General features: G+C 38.7%; 1 protein-coding gene across 1 annotated transcript in view; it reads right to left on the bottom strand.

Moving 5' to 3' along the window:
- LOC121422397 (protein kinase C-like) overlaps window positions 1-19,572 on the bottom strand; it is a 97,191-nt gene that overhangs the window by 23,395 nt on the left and 54,224 nt on the right. Inside the window, exon 4 of the mRNA XM_041617409.1 lies at window positions 2,504-2,615. Within this exon, the coding sequence (XP_041473343.1) occupies window positions 2,504-2,615 (112 nt within the window). The remainder of the gene's footprint in view (window positions 1-2,503; window positions 2,616-19,572) is intronic.

The following is a 19,572-nucleotide window of genomic DNA, read 5'->3' as shown; positions in this document are numbered from 1 at the left end:
CTTTGATCGTAGCTGTGTGGAGTTCTGCCCAAAAAGGTTGCAAACCTTATTTACAAAGGTCAGTGCAAGCAACACAAGCCGGCATGCTGTCAAATGTTTATCTCTCTTTCCCTCATCTTTCATGCACTGCGAAGATGCTATCTTGGGCCTGTAACCACGGCACATACTCTTCAGTGACACATAATTATGTAAAACAAACATCACTTCCCCACTGAACTCTAATGTAGACAGTATACCAAAGGGGGTGGTGCACGACAATGTATAGCACTCGCCTTTCCGGGCCAGCAATGAGAACGCGCCTGTTAACACAGGTATTCTGGGATATGTTACAACTCTAGGGCATTGCATGAACGCATGGATATCATAAACATGGGGTGTATTTCGGCACTCAGCATGCTCTCATGTTCTGTATTATCTGGTAAGAGGCTACATGAATACCCCCTATAAATGCACCTGCTTGGCCTTAAATGGACTGTAAAGGTAAATAAACAAGAGAAGTAGATTGAGAAAGAGCCCGAGGGCAACAAATTTCATTATCCTGCATCATTAAGTATATTCTGCCAAGTGCAGACCCTTTCTCCGATAAATTTTTTATAATTTCAATAGTAGATGTTCATTTGTTAAAAAGATGTATGTGTATATGTACCATTCATCTTTTATTTCATATTTTGTGGAAATCGGTACAGAAAAAAAAATTACATGTGCATGTATGAGCAACGCTTGTCCACATACAGCATGTTAAATATGAATATGTGACTAGATACAAATCTAGATGTAAATCAAGGGGGAATTTGGAATAGGAAAGAGAGAGAGAGAAGACAAAAAAAAATTAAAAGATGAAAAATTCACGTACATGTATAATAGATGAGAGAGAAAGAGAACAGGGGTGAGAGCAAGCAAGTGAGGTGACAAGATAAAGAGAGAGAGAGAGAGGGGGGGGGAGACGGAAAGAGAGAGGTCAAAATACCTTGAGGGCAAGAGACATGGGCAAAGATTGCGCGGAACTGATCAGATTGATGAATTGAATTTACTCTTAAAAAAGCCCTTGATCCATATTCATCATGCCTGTATGATTGGATAAACTATGATTATGCCTCTGGCTATGAATAGACTGAAAACTGATAGAACGCCGCAGTCAATATGCTCTTCCTTTAACCAATCCTGATGCAAAAAAAGACACAGGGAAATGGCGATTGTTCTTTTGGACACACCGGCAACGTCCAATTCTTGGCTGATTAATTCATCACAAAATGCTTAGTACTTTTTATGTCTTGTTTGAGAAGGAACTTTTCTGTGATTAAATTCCATTAGAAGAACAACGACAATCATGATATTTCATTTCAAGTATTAAAGGTTTGAATCCTCTTAAATAGAGAGGCCAGATTTGCATGTAAAAAGTGAAAAAGTTATAGCTGAATCATAGCTGAGAGTCACCCCCACCCGCCCCAGCAATTAAATTCCAAAGGCTATTTTATTCAAATGAATTTGCTACTGTACGTAGACCACTCATGCTACATGCAAGTTATCCACATGATACATGCACACTAGCGTACCTACGGGGAGGGCAGGACAAGTCACAACCCATAGAAAGGACGTATCCCCCTGACGAGCTTGAATACCTATTTTGCCCCCCCCCCTGACAAATGTTTTTTTTTGTTTTTTTTGGCTTGTCAAATTTTTCGGCGGACGGTTTTGCCCCCCTGTGGAAAATCCAAGGTACGGCACTGTACATGCACATTATAAAAAGCCTGGTTTCCGACCTGCACTGAATGAACATCAGTATAAATCCCATTACTCCTCGCTGTATGAATATAAAATATCATAACTTGGAAGTGGGATATGAGCCATGAACATGTACATCCATCATGATCATTAAAGAGGAAGAGATTACGCCGTAAATCAGTTATTGGTCCGACTCTAATGGATTCAAAATATGATTTAGCCTGATCCTGCGACCGTCGGTCTGCGATGTTTCGGATGTAGCACTGCCAGAGAATTTCATTTTCCTGGAGGAAAGGAGATTGATTGTCAGTTGTTGCTCTTGTTATTGTCCAATTTGGATATTGAGTCTGTGAAAATTATTTTTTATCAGTCCGAGTTATCTCCATCTCTCTCTCTCCCTAACTCCACGATCACTCACTTTCTCTTCCTCTTTCTATTGCTCTCTTCATCCCATCATTTTCCTCCTTCTATCCCCCCTTCTTTAGAAATCTGCATCGGCATATCCTGCAAATCATCACCACCATCATTATCATCATTAAAACCATCACTATTGAAAACACTGTCTCATTGTTTCATCATCCATCATTACCATCATCAACACCATCATCATCATCACAATCACCTCAACCATCATCACCATTAACATCATCATCATTCTCATCATCGTCATCATCCTCATCCTCATTACTATCACTGCCATCATAATAAGTATCATCATTATCATCATTATCATCATCATAATCAACATCATCATCACAATCAAATAAAATATTTGACTTACCTCCACATTTCATGCCCTGGTGATAGAGCCCATATAGGAGAGACCCACAGTGGTCACAGAATGTGGGACTGTTATAACTGTGAACTTTGAACTTATGCTTGTTCCTAGGATCCTGTAAAAAACAATACAATATTCTGTAAATGTTATCGTACAACTCCCAAGAATGTTCTGTAATCTGATTGGTCCGAATCGGATTACATGATATTCAGTGAAATGCACTGTTGCATCCAAAATGCACTATCCTGCACACTGACGTCATACCAAAAGTACTATCCTGCACTCTGACGTCAGGTGCAGGAGAGTGCGAGGTCTGGAATTATCTAGAATTTATATCAAATATAGCATTCGGGGCAACTCAGTAACATGAGGGATGAAGAGGTTATATAAAACAAACAATGCACGCATTCTTGTGCATAGAGGACCTAAATAAAGAACTCTGTGCTCAACTCGCCAAATGTAATACTGCACTCGGTCATGCAGACCTCGGTGCGGTATATCCATTGGCTCTTCTTGCACATCATTCAGTATTTGGCCCTGCATGCACGGGCTTAAATGTATTATTTGTATACTGTCACTATCATTCATCACCATGGTTAGATATCCCTTTAAATCAGGAACCAAGAAAGTATTGGTGAATTAATACCATGTTCATACACAATGGATACCTGCAAAAAAAAAGTGCAACATTTATGGACATGCTCCTTTTGATTATGCCTATGAAAGGCTCAATGAATTTTTTGCTTCCTACATTTTAGTGATGTTTGGTGACTACATGTACGTTATTGGATAGGACCCTTATACAGAGTATCAAGTCATTGTGGGGAGTAGGGTTCATTATCCGCACCTGTAACTTGTAACACTGTTAATTAAATGCTCACTTTACAATGTTTACCATCATTTCATATCCAATTATTTAGGTTATGGAGATGAATGGTGTACATTAGCTGCTTGAAAGGCATTCTGGCTCATCCCCATTCATTTATGCTTCTATCAAGATTACAGTGTTAAAAAAATCTTTTTTTTAATCTGCTTACCAGTTTCACCATAGACTCCTTCTATACCCTGCATTATTAAAAGGTTATAACCCTAAATGAATGATTTCCCCCTATAGGAATCTATAGAGTTCGGCACGGCTCTAGACTTCTAGCATAGATAGGCCAGAAATCCTGTTCACTCTTCTTTTAAAGAAAATATGCAAAAAACAATTCAAATGGGATTTCGAACGTGTATATGGTTTAATTTATTATTGCTTAAATTTCATTTCAATTTCAGGAAATACTTAATGGTTTACATATTTTTTCTTCTTAGATTCCAAATTTATTCACGGTAATGCAATGATACATCATTGTACTATTGAACATGAAAGGTTGTGACAGTTTCTATAATGAACAATTTTTCTAATCTGTATTTTTCACTTATAAATGAAAAATGTTTGCAACTTGAGGATCTACCAATATAGCTATTCATCATTAAAGTTGAAATCACCCCTTATCATATCCACATGAAATAATGGGATTCCGTTTTCCATGTAATGATTTGAGTAAGGTAGCTCCAATTCTCATTATACAACAATCTGATATATATGTGAGCAAACTTCAAGCCTGCAGGGGTTGGATAGAAGAGATGATATTACACACATGCATGAAAAACAAGTTTATGGCTGGTGGCTAAAAGTCTTGTTTGAATTAATAACCTGGAATAGAAACCCAGTTGGCCTGATTTATACGGGATTGTATTGGGCCTTCATAATCACCCCTGCCATTCTCATTTACTCCTACTGACAACCTTTCAAAATCATATTTACTCATGATGATATGAAGCCATTGCTTAAAGAAAAAATCACAGATGCCTTAGAAATGGTGATCATTCAAGATTAATCATCGTCGTACTGGAATTGAATCGGTAGAACTATAACTTCAGAAAACGAATGGACTACCTATCGCATCCCTCCACACAGACATTCCCTTCTATACCCTTGTTTCAAATTTTTATTTAATTTGTTCTTTTTTTACCATTTTGTTATTGTTCCTACTGAATAGAACACATTTCACTTACAATTGCTGATTCAAGAACATTCTTCAACTTGAAATAATTTTATTTAGATTATATTTATGATATATCCTTTTATCTTCTGGGCCTCAGACCACAGGAGGCTCTCTACCAACCTACGTTGGTGATGGGGGGAGGTACAGTACACTTGCTCTGGCGACAATTGCTCCGCTATCAATTCCACACACAAATGGAATGACCAACTTCAACCCTGGATTTAACACTATACCCTCTAATAAAATCTAACCCTAAACCAGCATAAAACCCTTATTCGCAACCCTAACGCTGCATGTACATCTTAGACGAAATACTCAGAGCAATTGTCACCGGAGCAAATGTCGCATCACCGGTGGGGGATCAAGTGAAAATAGTTGAGATAAGCCAGATAAGGTAAACCTAGCATGGTTATTTCACAGTAAATTTTCTAAATTCACTTCAGGTATGTTTCATACTAAACCTTGTGTAAAATAAGTCATATACAAAGGCTCGATGCACACATAGTCTCACTGATGATAACGCACAACTGTATATTCCATGGCAATGACCTGACCAATGACATGTAATGCTACTGTTAATGCAAGAGTGAACTTAAGTTACACTTAAGGCTAAAATAATAGGAAAACCCCTCCCCCCCCCTCAACAAAAAGGTGACAGGATTATAAACAATGAACAAGTTGCTATGGTGTCCATTTTAGTGCAAATTTTTAATGGAACTGCATGAAATATTTAAGTAAATGTGACGCAATTCATAATCGCAAATAAAATTGTGCACCAATTTGGACCAATTTGTTTAATCATATCAAAGTGTGTAAAGATGTGTATTTACAAGTAGGTGTAACTTTAAGACATCTACAGTAGATCTTAAGCTGTTGTTAGAGTAAAACAAGTATAAAATTTAATCTATGGCATGAAAACAAACCTGACACTTTAACTTTAAGTCACACTTGTGAGAATTTAATTCATGTATGTACAGTAATTCATCCTACTGATCTACAGAGTAGATCTGAGTCTCATTTTATAAACATATTTCTATAACAAGTTTACTATCGGCCAATCAAATTGAAGGATTTCAGTAGCTTTAAACTGTTATTGCAAAGTTGTCATTATAAAAAGTTTTATGAAACTGGCCCCTGGGCCCCGTCTTACAAAGAGTTATGATTGATCCAATCAATCGTAACTATGGAAATCCATCAGTGTCATATTTTTTTCTACAGGATATTTGCCCTTTGTAAACAAAGACAAGCACAGTATATTTTCAAAAAAAATGGAATGCTTGAATATGCATCATAGGAAATACTTTGAACAAACAGGCATAATAGATGTTGACGCTGCTGGCCGCCCATAGTTGTGATTGACTGGATCAATCGCAACTCTTTGTAAGACGAGGCCCAGATTGTCTTCCTATTGAAAAGAAATCGTTAAAAGTCTATGGCTCGAATGTACATGTAAATGCATCTTTGTCGCACAGTACTCTCTGTAAGTGCACCCATATCTAAAGTAGATCTGAAATGATTTATCATCATAACTACATGTATTTATGGCATATTTCAAAGAAAAAATGCAAATGCTTTTGAAATGTAATAATCTTAAAATGCTATTCTACAATAGAATATTCTTAAAATATATTTATAGAAGCAATTGTCAAATCATTCACATGTCACAAATTTTAAAACTTAAAAACAAAAAAAATGGAATGTCAACTATTACACCAACTCACTGCTATGAGTGACACAATGTCAACATGCACTGCACTGCTATGGGAGTAAATTCTATCTTGAGATGGACACGTAACACACTTTGGACCTTAAATTCTACATTCTTATGATTATGCACGTAGACGTGACGGCCAAAATGCAATAATCTTGCTTCATTCTCAAGACCAATGAGCAATGAAACGTGTCACAATTGAATCGAATTGAGATAATTATCTTGAACAAGAGAATAATATAACGATATCATGATACAGCTCTGCGTTTTTGCACAATAATCAGGTTTGTGTATATATTCACCATGATATAAGTGACAGCATAAATGGCAATGATAATGTCATGCTATATAGAAGGTAGATATTTGTTAGAGAACACCATCAGTTAAATTTGAAAAACACTAACGAAAATGGATTATATACATGACTGTACGCTGCAAGGGGCAGATACCCCCCCCAAAAAAAAAAAGAAGCTGTATTAACTGAAACTTGTCATGAAATTCACCAAAATTGTGCACAAAATCCTTCAACTTCACTTTACAAAACACAAAAGCATCCCCATGACAAACTTGGTCACTTTACTCCCTCGACTTCAAGTGTCTATGAACATTTCTATCTGTAATTCCCTCCCAGGAAAAAAAATTGTGTACAGCAATGATTATAAACATGTGATTTTGGAAAGAAGTTACATTATCAGTACTAAGTCATACCTACATACGTGTGAAGAATGCTGTATACAGTTCATATAGAGTGTAAACAGCAATAAGAATGAAAATCATAATGACAATATCCATGATGAAGTTGAAGTGACCGATATTAACATTCAATAGAGATATACAATGGTAACCCAAACAAGAACGCCAATGTATGTCAATCAATAACAACATGGATGTTGAATATCACATGAATAACAGTGTGAATGATAAAATGAATGATATGACTGACAAGGATACATATAATTGATGACACGAAAATGTGAATGGCATCATGATCATGAATGACAACATTTATATGGTTTATATTTATTTATTTACACATATTTGTGTTTTATTTCACAATGCCCTTTTCAGATGACATAAGCTATCTCTCAGTGAAATATGTTGTGAATGACACAAATGAATCTTATCGTAAATAACAACATGAATGAAAGAATGATGGAATGAGAATGCGAATGATTGACTACAACATGGATAATTAATATGAGAATAAGAATGTCATCATAAATGATTTGGTGGATTGAAAATTCAAATGTCATCATGAATGGCGACATAGGGATGACATTATCAAAGGAAACTTCACAGCAAAAACTGTGGTGTTAACCGGTGTACATAGAGGACCACACCAGTTATTTTACACCGGTGTTAAATTGGTGGTGTTAGTTTTACACCTATAGGTGTTATTACAACACCTATGGTTGTTACATTTACACTCTTTGGTGTTATGTTCAATCTCAAGGGTGTTCATTTAACACCTCAGGGTGTGGTCCTCTATTAACACCAATTGGTGTCAGTTTTAACACCAGTTTTTACAGTGTTGTATTAATGGAAATGCGACTACAAGGCATGATATTGCGCATGACATGAAGACACATTGAAACCATATGGAAATGAATACATATATGACATCTGAAAACTAATCATCTTGAAGTAAAATGGTAATGACCAATCGAATATCACATGACGCTCATGTGCATGACCCTCTTTGTATGTCTTCAAACCGGCCTGTTTATTTACACAGAGTAGAAACAGTCAACGCCGATATGCAAAACATGCAAGAAATACTGATATCAATCACACATCAGTGTCAGATAGGAAAATATTTAAGTACATGGAAATTGATACAAATATGATGGTAGCTAATTGTGTCAAGTAAAGGGTGGGGCTTTTATAAACCCAACATCAAATTACTACTGTGTTTTTATTCACAAGATAACATCCCTGTATACATGTAAAAACTATCAGTTCATTCTTATTTCCTCACCTTAAAATACCAACACACAACAAAGTTACAGTTCAAGAACTAATCATTTGTGAAAATATGGACAATTCTCCCTGATTTAAATACTGGACACAACATTTGCAGTTGACCCAGGAAGTAAAGGTCTCCTTACTGTAACAGTAAGGGATGTATATCAAGGCTGGAGGCAAAGGTCAAAGCAATGGTTTTCCAAAATGAATGAGATAGGCCTACTTTCAAGCAATTCCTACTGACCATGGTTGTGCAAATCACATAATGAAGTTTTGCCAGCATTTCAAGTTTGCATTTTGAAACATCTTCATTTTAAAACTAAAGAAGACATGAAATACAACCATGCCTTCATCGAAAAGTCTTTGAAAAGGACTGTTTTAGGGTGAAAAGATGGACGTTTGAATTCCAACTTGGTACAGTTATTTTAAATCTTGAAGGGCACGGTGAAAATAGTGTAGGAAGATGCATTTGACTGCCAAGTAACAACTCACTTCTCTCAACGAAATTAATGTTTTCCTACCGCAGGGGAAGGAAGAAACTATTGATCCGAAACCCAGATTTTTTTTCCCTCCCTCGAACCTCTTCCTTCCTTCTCTCTCTCTCTCTCTCTTTCTCCTCTCTCTCTTGCTATCTCTCAACCGTCCAAGCTTTTTAAGACACTTCATAATTCCTAGCTTTGCCCAATTGATTTTTCTCTGTTGGCTCATTTGGATACTGTGTTAGCAAATGTTGTTTAAAGGTAGTTGTTTGATTAATAAAATAGGTTGTGCCTCAATGTGCTTGCATGCTAATGGCATTAAGAGCTTGATGGGGTATCTATTTATTGCAGATGGGAACTTTAACACAGCTAAAAAATAATAATATTAAAGGTCCAAAATGCACCCTTCCATTCAGTTGAAAGCAAAATTGGATACATATAAAATTATTGATTGCGAATCTTTCTGCAGTAAGCTATAGGAAAATAAGTTCTGTCAATACATTTTCTTAATCACCTTCTTTAAACACTGGGTGATTAAAGGTTTGCTGTAGGTGTTGGTGTTGATATTTTGGGCTATTGATCGAGCTGCTAACGCTTGCTCCAAGACAAGAAGTGGATTTACAAAAATGACACAATTACAATAGGATATGTGAACACCTGGTGGTGTCATGGTGTCCAGCAACACTAGCTGTTGATATCAAAATTTAATTTAAAAAAAAAACACATAATCACTTCAAAGCTATATGATTTTTGAACAACCCCAATTATCGCTAACCCCCAAAAAATCATGGTTTCTGTTAATGTGAACAGGCATGCACAGCACAGCCTGCGTGCAGAGGCTCTACATAATAAGACTCTCTATTTATGTTACATGAGAAGCTTGCCTATTAGCTATCAACAGCAAGGCCCAGCTAAACACTTATGAATTTCTGCTGCTCTAGGACTAAAATACCAGCATGTAAACAAAAAGGTGAAATGGGATACTTTAGCACGGGCTTAATAACCAATTTCAGAAAGGAGAATGAGTTTACACAGTTCCATTTAGGTTTACTCTACTGCCAGGAGAAATACTAAGAGCAAACAGGCCAGATGAGAATGTAACCTCTACAGGCTGGAAATAGGCAGAGAATCAATTCTAGGTTTATTAGTATCGTCTCTTTCATTGCTAACTCTTTTTTTTTGCATCAAGTCATATTTCATTCATGAAAAGGATGGATAACAATACACAATTAGCTCTCTAATACTTCTCATTTTTAATTATTTTTTATGTAAACAAAGACAAATATTCCACTCCACTGGATTACTTTTAAACAGACTTAATAAATAATGAATGTGTAAAATGGGTACAACAGTCAGGCTGACAATTTCTGTCTGGTCCCATACACTTATTTTTAGTGTGTGCTGGGTGCATGTGATTTGCTGGAAATTTGCATCTGATCAATATCAAAACTGCAATTTCAAGAGCGAAAGTTGGAGCAAACTACATGAACCTGCACCAATGACTCATTCAATAAAAATGGCACCTAAATTCCCAATTGCGCGTGGTTACATCACCGAATTGGTCAGATAAAACAAATGGGTCAACACAGTCAACCATAAATCGAATGAGATTATGAGTTAGATATTATGTGTGGATGAACATGTTGATGATCAGAAAGAGTTGTAGGCCTTCTACTGAAAGAGAGAAAAAATTAATTATTGTAAGAAACATAAAGGCAACAGGCAGAGAGGGGTACTGAGAGCTTTGTAATTGGTTGCAAGTTCCTGCCTGCTATGATAAAAGAGGATTATTACATACTGAACATGCACGATCTCTGGCACTGTTGGACGCTGTTGTTCTTGCCTCAATCTTCATCACGAAGATCAACGTAAGTTGCATGCAGGTGTCAGTCATCAGCCAGTCGCAGGGAACATGCATATATTCACATACGCTATGCTGCTTTGGGCTACATCAGCATTGGCCCACATCTGTCGACATTGCTTCATGTGCACAGCAGAAGGAGGCGGAGACAGCCCTGCCAAAATCTTCGAACACGCAGCAGCTGAAGTGTAAGCAAACTGACAATCACAGACCTTAGGTATTTAGAACATGGTATCTAACAACTTTCTAAAGTTTAAATAAAATCCATGTCATTTTCCATAATTTTACATAGAGTTACTTTAGCACCAAATATGCCAAAAAAACATGGATTTATGTGCTTGATTTTTTGCAATCGAGCTTTGAAGTTCACCCGATTGGTAGATCTCAAGAATTGCACATTCAAAAGGATTGGACATTTGTAGACCTCATGAGGCTACTCTGTTCAGTTTAAACTCTATTACTACATAAAAATCCATGTAAATTTGATCAAATTTTACAGTATAGTTCAAAAATTGTGTATACTTAAGATGGAGATTCCATTCATTTTGTTATTTGTTTGCCCTTTTAAGGCTAGCAGCAACTTCACAGGCTTCCCTTCCTGAAAATGGTGCCAAAAGTCCACAAAACCTATCTCAAAAATTCGAAATTTCTATAAACATATAGCAAAGTACAATAAATGCTGCACTTTTTTTTCAAAACCTATGTCATTTTCACCAAAATTTGCAAAATTATATAGGAAAGTATACCTAAGAAGAGTAAACATTAAAAAGATGGTGTTCATGTGCTTGTTCTTAAATTATCAGCACTCTTGTTGCAGCAAAGTGCTTTTTTAATCACCAAAATATGCCAAATGCTAATGTATCTACGGGGAGAATAATTTCAAGCTACTTTACCACTCATTCAAACTCGAGGTCATATTTGTCATACTTTGCAGCAACGCAGAGTTAAGTATTCAGAAATTGTAGAGATTTATGGATAATTTTTAGCTTAACAACTTCATAGAATAATAATAAAGGGAAAATCATCTATACCTAAAGCTAACCAATCAAGAAATGCTGCCAACCAACTTCTTTGATTGTGGAAGACAAAAGCCTAAAACTGAAGAAAAAGTTGGTGGAGTATAAAGTCCTCTACGGAGCAGAAAGCTGGGCATTAACACAAAGTGACAAGAAAAAGATACAGTCATTTCAGCTGTGGATCAGTTGGAGAGCGAGGAGAATGAAAATGCATGGGTTCGAGAGGAAGTCAAGAGTCCCTGAAGACAAAGGCCTACAAACGCAGCCAAAGAAGAGTAAACTCTCCAAATACAGCTATTAGAAAAGACCAGGTAGCTTTTTAGTCCAAATGACGGTTGAAGGAGACGTGGAAGGAGAGGCCAGACCAGGATGGAGGAAGACGGGATGGGATTGGACAGTGGGTGGCATAGCCATGGCAAGAGAAATGCATACATGAGAACGCCAATGGGATTTTGAGAACTAGGGCAACGCAGTAGTAGTAGTAGTAATCAATCACCTGTTCATTCATTGTGACGTCAAATCGCATGGCGTAATTATGCGCAGATCATGATGAACGCAAACGTAACCATGGAACATCCTTAAGCGTCGCATAACGTTGGTCTAGAAAACCGGCGCCGTCTGCAGCGCGTGCGTATGTCCAACAGTGCCCTCTGAATCTGGGTATTATACTCCTTTATAAAAGAAAAAAAAAACAATAAAAATTGTAGCTGGTATAAAGGTACCACACCTGAAGTTTGAAACACTAAAAGCTTCCTTTAATATGCTAGTACTACATGTACTTGAAAACAAATAGGAGCCATATTTCCCCAGAGAAAGAAACCAAATTTCAGTTCGAGATATTTTGCCATGGGAATTCCTTAGTGGCCACAACTGTAACGCCTCAAACAACATTAAAGACGCGGATGGAAAACACTCTTTAAGATGACAAAATATATAGCTGTGTCTAAATATATCCCTAAAAACAGCTATATTCCCATGAATGTCATGACCTTTTAAATGCCATCTTGGATCTACTTTTGGATTCTACATTTACTCCGTTGAGGATACCATGCCAAAAGGGCATCTGCTTGTATATCATTACATTATACAGTTAAAATCCCTTTGGCTTTGACCGAAGGTGTTGAAAATTCAGTGGGCATGGTATGGTCAAGTAGCGTAGTGGTAATTAAGATACACCTTAATTCAAACAGTATCGGATGATCAGTATTGGTAAGGCTTCAAGAATCTGATAAGACAGCAATAACTCGAATCGTGCTCATTAGCCGATGCAATCGGAACCTTACCACTAGATTTTCTAACCTTAAGAGCAGACATACAGTGACCTAACTTGAAAAATACCCTAGTTTCACTAAATTATGCATTCTATTCATTATAATAAAATGGAAAAGATGTTGAAATGCCATAAAATATATAAACAATATGTTCTGATACACTGTTCTGTGTGCTAGACAGCCCAAGAGTCCAATATCAAAATGTAAAATAGGTAATTTGTACTAATTAAAGTGAGGATTTAATTCTGTCCCTTATTTTTTTTTGTACCAGGGACGAGGAGAAAAAAAAGCATGGCTCATGAATACAAAATAATGTTCTATTCCCAATTTAAGAACATAATACCAAATTTATAATTTTCTTATTCAATTCATAATTAGTTTTAAAACATTTATTCAAACAGATATGCTACTCTCATTCTCACTCATATCTACTCATCAGAGTACTGTACCAAAACCCAAAAGGATGTATCGGTTTAAACTGCTTTAATGATAACAAACCTGCTCTACAGACCACCTGCTTAGAAGGACCATCTATCTTTTAAGACCCCAAATTTGGTTTCCTTTGAATAGAACTCCTTATATAAGCAAATGATAAAGGTCCATAGAGACCACCTTTCTTACCCCTTGTAGTGAAAAGCACATGAATGCAAATGACAGAAAGATATCAGTACTAAGACAGGGATTGATTCTGGGAAACTGGGTTTTTCCCCCCAAGAGGTACCTTATCTCCAATTATACATTCGGGTCGCGGCGACGGGCTCCTTGAGAGGCGAGTGTCAGAGTGTCACACCCCCTACCGGAACTGATGAAGTGCATTAGACTGTGTTATGCATGCATACAGGAGAAGGGCGCTTATCAAGTAGGGCCGCAATGAAGTACTAGTAGTAGTGATATATGATTGTGCGAGCTGTATAATGCATGACTGTGTCCTGAAATGAGAGTTCAATTGTAGCTTCATATCGGTTAAACCACCACTCCCAGATGATTAGAGGAGTAAATGAGGCAAGTTCATTAGAGCAAAAGATATCACTAAGTTAAGTACTGCATTCTGCAAATCATGAAACGGTTGAAATTGGAATATTTAAGGATCACAGTAAAAGTCTGTAACACCCCTTTGACATGCATGCACTTAATAAATTCTGCAAGTTAACATATCATTAACTTTATATGTCACTATTCAATTTAATAGCAACTAAATAACATTCTGAGATTGCATTCCTATAAACACCCATCCAATTATTGGGCAGGTGCCACCAGTTATTAGACAGCTTGTTCGGTTAAGGTCAAGACAATTGTGGAGAAGTGAGCTGATTTTGAAAAAAGGAAATTGGTTCAAAGGAAGACGAATGATGAGAGTTTCACGATGAACAAGGAGTCAAAATGAAGGGGAATGGTAGACTTGTACACACCAGGGGGCCGTTTCATAAAGCTGTTCGTAGTTAATAGCGACTTTAAGAACTACTGGTGAACCTTTCTTACATGCTAAATAATCACCAACGAACATTAATGGTGAATATCATTTACCACAAGAAATGATCACCAGTCATTCTTAAAGTCGCTCTTAACTTACAAACAGCTTTATGAAACGTCCACCAGGAATGAAAAAAAAACATTGAGGATTAATAGGTTCTTATCCCTGTGCTCATGTCTGTCTGATATGGCACTCGATCGAAAGAAAGAAAGAAAGAAAGAGATATAAAATGAAATTGGTGAACTGCTGAAAATGATAAGAGGAAGAATGGTGGCTGAAAGAGAGAGAGAGAAGGCGAGACGAGCACAGATAGATGATACAATGCTTAAGGGAAGAGAAAGAGAAACTGAGAGAACAACAGATAAACATAAGGCAGTGAATGAAAATCCAGAAGATAATTGCTATTCAAAATGCAGCGTGAAACATCAACAAGTTCATATCTACTGCTGCTCAATACTAATGCATTATGCAGACAGGTTACACCAATGCCCTCTGACACCGAGCTAAGAGACCAATTGGAGGACTGCTTCTCATGTTCGATCAATCCCTATGCTTTGTGGAAGAGGGTCCAGGTGCAACAGAAAAAGCAATCATCTAAGAAAAGTCTGGATGATGTTCATTGCAATTTGAATGAATAAGGATGATAATCAGTCTGATGAGAATGAGACAGGGAATACAGGATAGAGAGAAAGATGAAAATGAGATCTATAGGAGAGAAGAAAAGAGAAAAAAGAGGAGGTGAGAGAAGGAAATGGAAAGGTAGATGGGAGAGATAGAGAGGCAGAGAAGGAAGAAAGAAGGGAAAGATTAACCTGTTGCCCACTAGAACCACCGCCAATCCTACAAAAACTGTAGAAGTCGGTAATCAATGGCTTAAATACGCTTGACATAATGACTGAAAATGAAAAAAAGGTGGAAGGAAAAGCATTGCTTCCACTGTACTTCAACTGCTGATAGCAATCACTGCCTAAAAAACTTTATACACTTTTAATATTTAAGAAGTTATATTGCATTCCATCAATCTACCTTAATGACCTTCCCTATTACTTGTGAGGAAGGATTAAGGAACCAATGTTTCTAACAGCATACAGTCACAGACAGGAAGACTTTGTTCCTAACCTTGCATTACTTTTCAAATACAATTCAATTTGCATGATCAAAGAAATGGCTGTCTGACAAATGGACTTCTGTAACTTCTAATTGCATTTCAAATGAGATGGGCATGGGAAATCCATCTGTGCATAATCGCATGGTGACGTCCATAATCAACAGTGCTCACTTCTTAAAGAGAGTGTAGAGTTTGAGGAAAGATCAAAATAGCCATCATACTATTTCCACGATATCTAGCAAGAATGATTAAAGGGTAATCGTTGCAAAGAATTACTATTTAAATACCTTCACATTATAAAAATATCCCTGAAAGTTGGCCATCACGTTGTGTCTACCCCTACAGAAATTTTCAAGCTTGCGGAAAGCGTGCGACTAGCTTGCGCAAGCTTGCGGCATGCTAGTAACTAGCATGCGGCTAGCTTAATAAGCGTGTAATATGCGTGCAGAGTAAAAGTTAAGCGATCTTTTAGCGAGCAGTGACTGTTCGCTAGCATGCACTCGCTTATTAAGCGAGCGCCCTGCTAGTCGTATGCTAGTTACTAGCAAGCGGCACGCTTAAATTTCTGTAGGGGTAGTGTATTCCAAATTGATCCCATTGACTTACTGCAAACACCAGATGCTTTCTTAGCAGTCCCTTCTTCTTCTAAGTATCACCCACAACCCAATCTAAAATTAATTTTCATTTATTCTTGCTAAATTTTCATTCTTCAAGATATTATGACTTAAAATTATTCTATTCATCTCCTGATAAGCATTTACTATTACCTACAATATCTTAAACATGAATCCCCATACTCTTTCAATGATAAACTTACATGGAAAGTACTGTTATGAATATTTTCTTAAATATTAGAGGTAGAAACGTGATCGCACTTTTCCATACTCACCGCACCACTCTCATATCTTGATAATCAATATCATTACAAGTGGGTTTTTTTTCACAACTCTTTCCAGCTTTTTTTTTCAGCATTTGTTCTGTGCCTCATTGTTATGACAAACACAGCCTCCCCCGCTTTTATGAAAGTGCCACAATTAATTTAAGCAGAGAAGATGTACGAGGTGCGATGCTGCGTGCGATAGCAGTATAATCCCTCCAACATTGATGCTACATTCGATAATGCCCAGGTAAGTGCTCAATACTAATAACATCAACCAGACTGGGATGCATTTCTATGATATCAACAGTAAAAGCATGTCTAAAGTTTCATTACAATCCTGTGAATATCAAATTTACAAAACTATAGTAACTGTATTATAATTCTACATTGATTCTTTCTATCACTAATGTTTCTATTGGAACTGGAAGGTAATGCATTTTGAGCCTATGGATAGTAAAGAATCCACCCGTCCACAGGTTCATACATGTAGCATGTCCTTTCTTAAAGATTATTAAAGTTATAGAAAGCTAAGTGAAGATAAATGCACATTAAAAACAATGTTAAGATTCTTTTAAACAATACTGTTTACTATACTAACTGCACAAGAGTTGTTTAACAGCTTAAACTAGTGTTTAAGATTTTCGACAAGTGTTTTAAATCATAAACAATAAAGTTTGATCTTTAATACTTATCTTCAATGAATGAGCATGGTCAATCTTAACCTATTTAAACATCTACAGTAATTGAGTAGAAGAAATAACCAGTTGTCTCACGATGTAGCAAACGTAGTAGGAAAGCGACGTTTCGTCTGCAAGCTGCTAGACTTCGTCAGGCAATGAGCAAAGACGCTGCTGCGCACGGGTTATATAGCGTCGGGAGCTATTGTCCGGCTCCACTCGGGCGTGAGCCGCGCTGTGATTGGCCGGAGCCGCTGGCCAATCAGGGTCCGCGCTGGTGCTTGGTGCCCGCTCGGCTCCGTAAGAAGAGAGATAAATGCTATCCTCTCCTCCGCCGAACCGCCTAAATCGAACATTACTCCCGGCATGCGCAAAGCCTTGAAATCGCTCAAGGAGGACGAGTCTATTATGATTTTGCCAGCAGACAAAGGCCGCGCCAGTGTTATTCTGGACACCGATGTCTACCGCGCCAAGATGTCCGAGTTAATCGAATCCGGCCCCTATCACGCTATCATGAAGGACCCGACCGATCGCCTCTCCCGCAAGCTTTCCACTATTCTTCGCGGCTTTCACAAGAATGGTGACATCGATGATTCTACCTACCGTAAGCTAAAACCTTCGCAGAAGCAACCGCCAAGGATCTATGGACTGCCTAAGATCCACAAAGCTGACATCCCGCTTCGTCCGATTGTGTCATGTGTGAGTTCGCTTGCTTACAACACGTCTAAGTATCTCGCTGATATTCTTGCTCCCTTAGTCGGTTCCAATGGGCATGCTGTCCATAACTCCGCGTCGTTTGTTGATTTCCTGCGCAGCGAAACCATACAGGAACATGAGGTCATGGTTTCATTTGATGTGGTATCATTGTTTACCAATGTACCCATCGACGCCGCATGCAAGGTCGCACTTAGCAGGCTCGAACGTGATGAGAGCCTACCCGAGCGCACACAGTTATCTCCGGCCCAGGTAACTGAGCTTTTGAGTTTTGTTTTGCAATCTACGTATTTCATGTTTGCCGGCAATTTCTACGAACAGCAAGAAGGAGCAGCCATGGGCAGCCCTGTTTCCGCGGTGATCGCTAACCTGTTCATGGAAGCTTTTGAGGAACGTGCGCTGAATAGTTGCCCGCCCGACTGCGCCCCTAGAGTTTGGAAGCATTACGTAGATGACACGTTTATCATCACGCATAGATCCGCCGCCGATGACCTTTTGAGCCACATGAATTCGCAGCAGCCCTCCATCCGTTTTACCATGGAGATGGAGTGCAACGAGCGCATTGCCTTTCTAGACACTTTGGTGCACCGTGACACCAGCGGCCGACTGTACACCACCGTATACAGGAAGCCCACACACACCGATCAGTACATTGCTTATGATTCGCATCACCCGAAGTCCGTTAAGCGCGGGGTAGTGAAATGTCTTTACGACAGAGCTTCACGCATCGTTACTAAGCCCCATTGCACAGCTACAGAGAAGCAACACATCACCTCGGCTCTTATTTCTAACGGTTACCCGCGCTCCTTCGTTAACCGCGTCGCTAAGAAGAAGAGCGCCCCGTCCGAACAGCCTGCGCAATTTAAATCCGCTATAGTAATCCCGTTTGTTGATGGTATCGCGCATCTTCTCCGCCGGCGCTTGGAGAGGCATGGCATCCGAGTTATATTTAAGTCCGACAGCATCCGCAGCCAGCTGGTCCGTCCGAAAGACCGCCCGATCCCCGACAGACGCGATGGGGTTGTTTATAAGATCCCTTGCTCGACCTGCGACAAAGTCTACATCGGTGAGACTGGTAGACCTGTGGGGGAACGCATGAAGGAACATCGCCGTGATGTTCGGCTTAGGCGCACCGATAGCTCTGCTGTTGCAGAACATGCTTGGGACTCGGATCATCCACCTAACTGGGATGAGGTCAGCTGCATCGCCAATGATAAGCATTGGTATACGCGGCGCATTAAGGAAGCGATCCAGATCCGTTTGCACCCGAGCAATATCAACAGGGACAGCGGCATTGAGATCCCTGATGAATGGTTACCTACCATCCGACGGCATACTGCATCCACGGTTCACAGCGCGCGGCGCCCGCACCAGCGGGTGCCTGACACCAGCGCGGACGCTGATTGGCCGGCTGCATCGGCCAATCACAGCGCGCGGTGCACGCCCGAGCGGGCACCAAGCACCAGCGCGGACCCTGATTGGCCAGCGGCTCCGGCCAATCACAGCGCGGCTCACGCCCGAGTGGAGCCGGACAATAGCTCCCGACGCTATATAACCCGTGCGCAGCAGCGTCTTTGCTCATTGCCTGACGAAGTCTAGCAGCTTGCAGACGAAACGTCGCTTTCCTACTACGTTTGCTACATCATGAGACAACTGGTTATTTCTTCTACTCAATCCTTCACCACGATGAACCTCTTCCACATCATCTACCGTAACGTTTATACAGTATGTACAAAAAATATCAACAGTATTTTGTGTTAACGTGTGTGTTCAGTCAGTATTAGTGTTTCTTCTTTTTTTTTACACTTTAAACACACAATGATAGATTTAAAGAGAGAAACAAAACATCATTTTGTGGAAAACAATGCTTA

Source organism: Lytechinus variegatus, chromosome 10 (genome assembly GCF_018143015.1).
Source record: "Lytechinus variegatus isolate NC3 chromosome 10, Lvar_3.0, whole genome shotgun sequence".
NCBI lineage: Eukaryota > Metazoa > Echinodermata > Echinoidea > Temnopleuroida > Toxopneustidae > Lytechinus > Lytechinus variegatus.
The sequence above is the reverse complement of the archived record's forward strand: the minus strand, read 5'-3'. Positions and strand labels throughout refer to the sequence as shown.